Source organism: Simochromis diagramma, unplaced genomic scaffold (assembly GCF_900408965.1).
Source record: "Simochromis diagramma unplaced genomic scaffold, fSimDia1.1 OVJJ01000216.1, whole genome shotgun sequence".
NCBI lineage: Eukaryota > Metazoa > Chordata > Actinopteri > Cichliformes > Cichlidae > Simochromis > Simochromis diagramma.
The window spans coordinates 14773098-14779995 of NW_024386883.1; the positions used below are offsets into that span (position 1 = coordinate 14773098).

At 36.9% G+C, this 6898-nt stretch overlaps 1 protein-coding gene across 1 annotated transcript; it reads right to left on the reverse strand.

The window, feature by feature from the left end:
* Nucleotides 1–2825: 2825 nt before the first annotated feature.
* LOC120733916 (putative cell agglutination protein pfl8) lies at nt 2826–6545 on the reverse strand. The gene is made up of 4 exons (XM_040032436.1): nt 6293–6545; nt 4955–5058; nt 3835–4128; nt 2826–3428 (listed from the first exon to the last, which is right to left on the reverse strand). The coding sequence occupies exons 2-4, from the start codon at nt 4998–5000 to the stop codon at nt 3385–3387; spliced, it is 384 nt and encodes a 127-aa protein (XP_039888370.1). The 5' UTR covers nt 5001–5058; nt 6293–6545; the 3' UTR covers nt 2826–3384.
* Between the last annotated feature and the right edge of the window lie 353 nt (nt 6546–6898).

A 6898-nucleotide genomic window follows, 5' to 3' on the forward strand; every position in this document is an offset into this window, starting at 1 on the left:
AAACTGTATCACTACAGTCCATGACTCTGAGGCTGAGTCAAGATCTCAATAAAAATACTGAGCAGCTGTAAATGATGACTCTCCCTTTGCTGCATTAAACATTTAGCAGTTGGTGAATAAAATAACTGTGTTTTTACTTTGTACTCTCGTCCTCTCTGTCTTTTGAGACTAGCTAAAGGCAACTATTCTTGCTTGAATAGTACCTCACTGTCCTGAAAGTTCGTGCCGAATTTGGAAAAAGCAGATTTGCTTAAATCTTAGGGAGCCGAGAGGAATACTAGAAACAGTTAAATATTGCTTGGCTTTCTTTTGTTAGCTGGCCTAAAAACCCCAGCTTGAGATAATGGGCATAGCGATGGTAGTCATTATTAACGTTCTCTTTTAATCTGTTTCAGGCAGTGTACACACTCGTGTGGTTTTTTATGTGACTCTTCTTCCTCGCAAAATGATCCCTATGAGTGACACCCAGTCCAATTCAGAGACATTATCCGATAATGGTAGTGATAAAATATCTATAAGGAATATAAAAATATGATTGTAAACTAGAACACACAAAAACTGCAGGGGTAATGCGCCACAAAATCGTTAATCTGGCACATAGAGCAGTAAAATAAACATTCTAATTGAAATTACCTTTATTGCCGAATGAGCACTCAGTGCTGCTGCTTATTTTTGAAGTGATGTACGGTTCACATCAGAGCTCTAAAACTTTACACTGGATACACTGAAACATTAAAAGTTACAGTCCAGCAGCCTATTCAGCTTTAATTTGATGTTATAATGACCGCACCTTTGGCCACATCCACCTCCAGTTTGTGCTGTTGTAACTTTACAGCTTGGCATCATTTGTGAAGTTAGTAAGGTAGGGTTAATAACTTGCACACATGAGTCACCCTGCAGAGGATGTGGGTCACACTTAAAACCTGCTGTAAAATGATGAACTGGTGAAAAGTGGCTCCTCCAGATGATTTTAAACTAAAACTCTGAACATAACCTGCTCCAGTTTTGTTTTCAGCAGAAGTTATCATGGTGACTTTAAGCCTGACATAACTCACCAGCTTATTTATCTCTTGTACACCACTAAATTAAACCAAATTAATTTAAGGTGATTTTAAATGACCTGGTGGTAGTAACTTAACTTTTGCCTTCCCTTTTTGTTAGCCTCAGACAGACAGTGATGTCATTCCTGTATTTTACTGGGCTATTTCACATGAGGATTGGTGTGTCTATATGTGCGTGCATTTGTATTCCTAGTGTGTGCGACCATCATAGTTTGTACTGCTATCTATCTTATCCAGGACAGTATCCTGGTTAAATAAATGTTAAGTAAATAAAATAAAATCTGCTAACGCGGTGCAGCCCCACGCACGGGGCGATCCGCATTAACTCGCTAACTGAGATTTGCCGCGTTAATGTGGTTATGCCGTTAACTTCTTTTTAACGAGATTAACACTGACAGCAACAATTTAATTGCATAATTTTCTAGGCTGTATTTCACCCGTTTCCAGCCTTTTTGCTAATGTTTATCTGAGAAAGTACTGGTATTAACAGTACCCACTGACTATCTTCCTTAGGGTGACCTAGGGTGACCATATTTTGATTTCCGAAAAAGAGGACACTTGGCCCAGTCATGAAGAACTTTAATGATACTGTTTGCTTAAAGAAAATGTTAACATATTTAAACGATGCCTTCTCTGTGCGGTTAATGAATGTTGAAATAAAAAATGTCATATGGGCTTTTTCAAGTAAACAAGTGCTAAAAATTAACTTAAAAACCCCTCAAATTAAATAATGGTACAGAAATAAGGCCTCATCTGTATAATTTTTTTTTTTTTTTTACCAGTACTGGGACTTTACAAGGAAATTTCTTTTGCAGTTGATCTGAAATGCTTCACTTGCGCTTTGGCATCTTTTAAACATCATCAAGCGCACAGCAGCGTGCTGTCTGTCCCGTCTGCGAGCACAGAACAACCACTCACGAAGCAGCAGCTCGGGATGAGGTCACACATATGGGTAGGCCTATAGAAAAACCCGGACATTTTCATCGATCTCAAAACTCCTCCCAGATGGCCCGGACAGAACGTGAAAAGTGGACATGTCCAGGGAAAAGAGGACAGTTGGTCACCCTACCATAACCATGAGTATGGCATCAACCGTTTCACACCAAAGTTTTGGGCACATAATTGTAATAGTTGGCATTTTGGATTTACTTCAAGTACAGTTTGATTACTTTTAGTTTTCTTTTCTTCTTGTAGATTTTCACAAAAAAGTTCTACATTTGCTGGTCGCTAGCTAACACTATAGTGTTAGCTAACACTAGAACGTTATATATTTCATGTCAGTTTCATTGTTTTTTGTGTTTGACTGTATTTGTTATATGTCAAAGATTAAATTCTTTTTCATCAAGCTAGCATGAGCTGGGCAAGTGTCTCAAAGACAAAACTGCATAAAACCAAACAATGCAAGACCCAGATTATTGAGGAAACGCTAGGTGTTTGAAAGCTTGCAAAAAACTTAGCTAGTCCCAAACAAAACATTATTTTCTCAATCTGTTTTCACTGATAGACTGTTGTTCTCAATCCTAACCATCATTGTACCATAAACTGAAGCACCAAGCCTATGGGTGGAAAATTCATAAACTCATAAATTAAGCAAACAACTCAGCTACTAAAGGAAGTATGTGTATAAATCAATAGCCTAGATGGCTCAAGCAACACTTTTATTTGACAGCTATAGAAAGCAGATTATATTTTTATATTTATTTATTTATTTACAACATAGTGATTGCAAAGCTTTTCACTAGGAAATTACAGTATTTGAGCAAAATGCCAAATTAATCTTAAGAAAATGTTATCAATAAAATTAAATTATTTAGCTTAAAGGAAATATCGGTATTCACTTACAAAGATTATTTACCTTTATAAATGAACACAAAAGCTTATGTATTCTTGTTTCTATACAAAAAACCTTTTTTATAGTTAAACAGTCTGGAAGATTAGGAAGATTAACTCATAAAATTAAATACATTTAACCCACTAGATGAGTAGTATCTGTCAATAAGATAAACATATCAAATAAATACATTTCATACTATTATGTAAATGTTTTGATCAGCTAAGGATTATTTTCTGGCCATCAGTCAAGCAATCAAAATAGCAAAGTGGTGAAACAGACATTATTATGTCTTCCTCTTGGCCCATGAGATCATAATCTTGAATATACATATACTATACATATATCAGTTTATTCCTTCTTGAGCCATTCAGACATTTAGGCCTTACTCTATCCACTCAGCATGGTCAGGATTAAGTCTGATCTCAGGATAGGACATGTTTCATCTGACGCTCTACATCCACTTCGATCCTTATTGTGCAACAGCTGGTCTTAGATCTTCCCTGTGTACTTCAATATACCAAAGATACCACCACCTGCAATAAAAATGGATTAACTGTTATTCATTTATTAATGTCTCGCAAAAACAAATATGAGTCCAAGACTAGTCGAGAAATTACTGATTAAATACTCAAAATTGTGAAACACTGTAACAAAAGTCTCAATTATTATTTTCTATCATGTCATTTATCTTAGAGAACCAATTTCTTTCCTAAGAATATTGTAATCCTTTACAACTATCACTAATACATTTTCATAATTTTCACAACTTATTTCCTTCTATATTTGCATATTTCCGTGCCAATAGGCTCCTGTATCTGTAAATAATATTCTCGGTTGCTATGGCTCATCCCCAATGCCATCCTGGTTAATGAATAACAGATTATATGTGATAGAGGAAGCAGAAATGATGGTAAATTCATGCTCGTGTGTAGTACTGACCGACTGCTCCCACACCGGCAATGGAGCCGATGGTGATGCCCGCTATAGCGCCCGGTGAAAGCCCTGAATTGGATTCCTGAACAATCTCAGTTGTAGGAACTGATTCAGTAGAATCAGTTATAATGGTGGGGATAATGGTGGTGGTGCTGGATGCGCCGTCTGTGGTCGTGTTGGATGCGCCGTCTGTGGTCGTGTTGGATGCGCCGTCTGTGGTCGTGCTGGATACGTTAGTTGAGGCAGGGGTTTCTGGTGCGATGCTAGTTGATGTAATGTTCTCTCCTCCACACAGAAATACTGACAGGAAGATCAAAAAGGGTTAAAAGGCAAGATCATACAAAGGTTTCCCAAAAGGTTAACAAACCTCTGTTCCTGTGATGCTCACAGAAACTAGTCACAACTTCTGCCTTAAAACATGTTTTTTTTTTAAACAAAACATTTTCTAAAATTTATTAAAAATGTTTCCAGATTAAAGATTTCAGTTTTCAGCCATTGACATTTATTGTCCAATATCAAGATAATGGAGTTCAGCGTTGCATTCTTAATGGGAGAATGTCATAGATAATAAACTCAACCTTTGCTCTAATGACGCTATTGAAACCCCCCCACCCCCCGAAGGCCTAACCCTTTCAAGAATTTCAACATTTCCTACTCTGTCTACATGGCCTCCCATCAACCTTCCCTTTGATTACCGGGAAATGCTTTAACTTTGGTCCACCACCATTAAAATTCGCTACGATGGTACGCTACGACTATGATTAGATTCTATGCTAACACCATGAAACAGATCATCCTTCACACAAAAAATGAAAGGTCAGTCTAGATATAGATGTGGCCGAAATTAACCATGAAAACTTTTTCAACTTTAAAAAAAAAAATCATAAATTATGAATTAAACAAAGTTATTTGATCTATATATGCCGAATATTTCAGTCAGCTTCCATTTGTGGGCTAAGTGGCCAGAGATGTTTTTAAGATAATCTTGTTGTGATGCTTTGTGTGTGAATAACAGTTAATTAATAATCTTTAGTTATTCTCTTCACACTCTCTTTAAAAAAAGGTTTTGTCTTCCCTTTTCTAAAAGGATCATTTTTAAAGGTTTATGTATTGTAATTTTTTTTACCTGTGGTAAGAAGGCAAAAAGCCGGTAGAACAAGACTCAGCTTCATTTTGCTTTGAAAACGGGAAATAAATTGACGTAGTCAAAGAGACTCCTCAGGTCAAAAGCTGCATGAAAAACATAAAAGCACAAACATGACGGTGAGTTAATTTCTCTAAAATCTCTCACTTGCAGACAGAAAATATATTATAGCAGCTTTGGTGTTTTCATATCTGAACATATTTTGATTTGTAGCAACTTATATGCATCTTAAACTCATCTTAAAGTTTATCACCTCATTTTAGGCTGACCTGAATTTATCATGTGAGACAGATAAGAGTAACTTCAATCAAACTCAGTCATCAATAATATGTGGGTATAATGTATTATACAAGGCAAAAATAATAAAAAATATATTTTTAAATAAATGCCAATTGAGCCTAAATGAATTTCCATGTCATGGCTCGATATCACCAAGAAATCACTAATTTGTAAATACAGTTATAAAAAACACAAAAACTCTCAAGCGAGTATTTGTGGTCACATCAAAGGTACCGTAATAAGAGTATTTACCCCGATGCCACAGCAGTCTATGAATGAATCCAAAAGATTTAAGAAAACCTCAAGAGAAAAACTGACTCACTCACCTGAGAGGGTGTCACTGATGCCTTGCTTCCCTTCTGCCTCTCATCGGATATATTCAGACAGCTACTTTTATGACCCTGTTATCACCCACCCAGTCATTTCCAGCCCTCCCACATATAATAGCATGTTACCAGAGGTCAATCTGGAGGATAGTGTTGCAACATGTACAGGATTATCAATACTTTCCAAGGAGATGTAATTGGTGTGCGCTTCCTGTGTGATAGTAAAGCTAAGGTGCTAGGAGTGTGGGCAGGCAAAGCAGTATAGGCCAGCTTATGACGTTTTAGTCCTGTCTGTGTTTTTAACTTCACCTGAGTGTCTTAATCCGTCAGAAAAGTGAATAATATGTGATATGACTGCAGCCAAGCCCTTTATAGAAGAAAGTAGTTGTGAGGATGTCAGATAATCTATAATGTAATAAAGCAAGTGGTAACATCAAAAACAGGCTATCTTTAAGAGAAGGGAAGGTCATCTGAAAGGCACCTGTTGTGGCCGAACTCCTTTTTTTCTCTCACAGGCAAGAACGGAATTACATAATCATGTTACAAATTAATCTGGTATTGATATTTTCCATACAATTTTCCTATTAGTACTCGATAATCATTAACTTTTCCCTCGATTTCGCCTCGTGTTGTATCTGCTTTACTATGTATTTTTGAGGAAAACTTGCAAAAAAAGAGGGAGCCATAGCAACTGTTTCTACAAAGTTACACTTACCCGAAAATGTTCAGCACGTCACATACGAGGTCTTTGCGTTGTTTTTACTTGCTTCTTCACCTTATCTTTGAGGCACTTGCTAGCAGTGGTGGCTGGAAAGACTAAATACAGAGGCTACAGAGCTGGGTAAATCGTGGTCACTGCCTCCTGTTTGCTCAGCTTGGCGAGCTGTCCAGCCGACTGTTTTTGAAAACACACCGTCACTATAGCACAGCAGCATGTCCTTAACACAATTTGGCGTGAAAGAGTCAAAGTTGCCAGTGTTTTTTCCCCCCACAGTGACTAGTGTTAGATTCTAATATTATTTTATGCCATGTTATACCCCGAATTAAAGATTGTGAATTATTATGTAGTTTTAGTTTGCATTATTCTCCTGAATTAGAAGAAGTTGATAACTATTACATTAGTTAAACTGATTTGCATTACATTAAATTGCTGACTTGTTGTGAATGAATGATATTGTTTTATGATGCATTATACTGCTGAGTTATAAGAAATACTGTTCGCAGAAGGTTATTGTCTAATTTGTCCGAGTAGAAGAGAACAGAGTGTGCCAAGGTCGTAGTTCAGGCGCTGTGTGAGAGAAAGCATGTGAATGTTTAGGCT

Bases quoted from the DNA above. Each gene is read 5' to 3' on its own strand.
- LOC120733916 (XM_040032436.1), bottom strand. From the start codon at position 5,000: ATGAAGCTGAGTCTTGTTCTACCGGCTTTTTGCCTTCTTACCACAG. The intron at 4,129-4,954 runs GTAAAAAAAATT...TCTTCCTGTCAG, and splicing joins TTTTTGCCTTCTTACCACAG to TATTTCTGTGTGGAGGAGAG. The intron at 3,429-3,834 runs GTCAGTACTACA...TTTTTATTGCAG, and splicing joins TGCCGGTGTGGGAGCAGTCG to GTGGTGGTATCTTTGGTATA.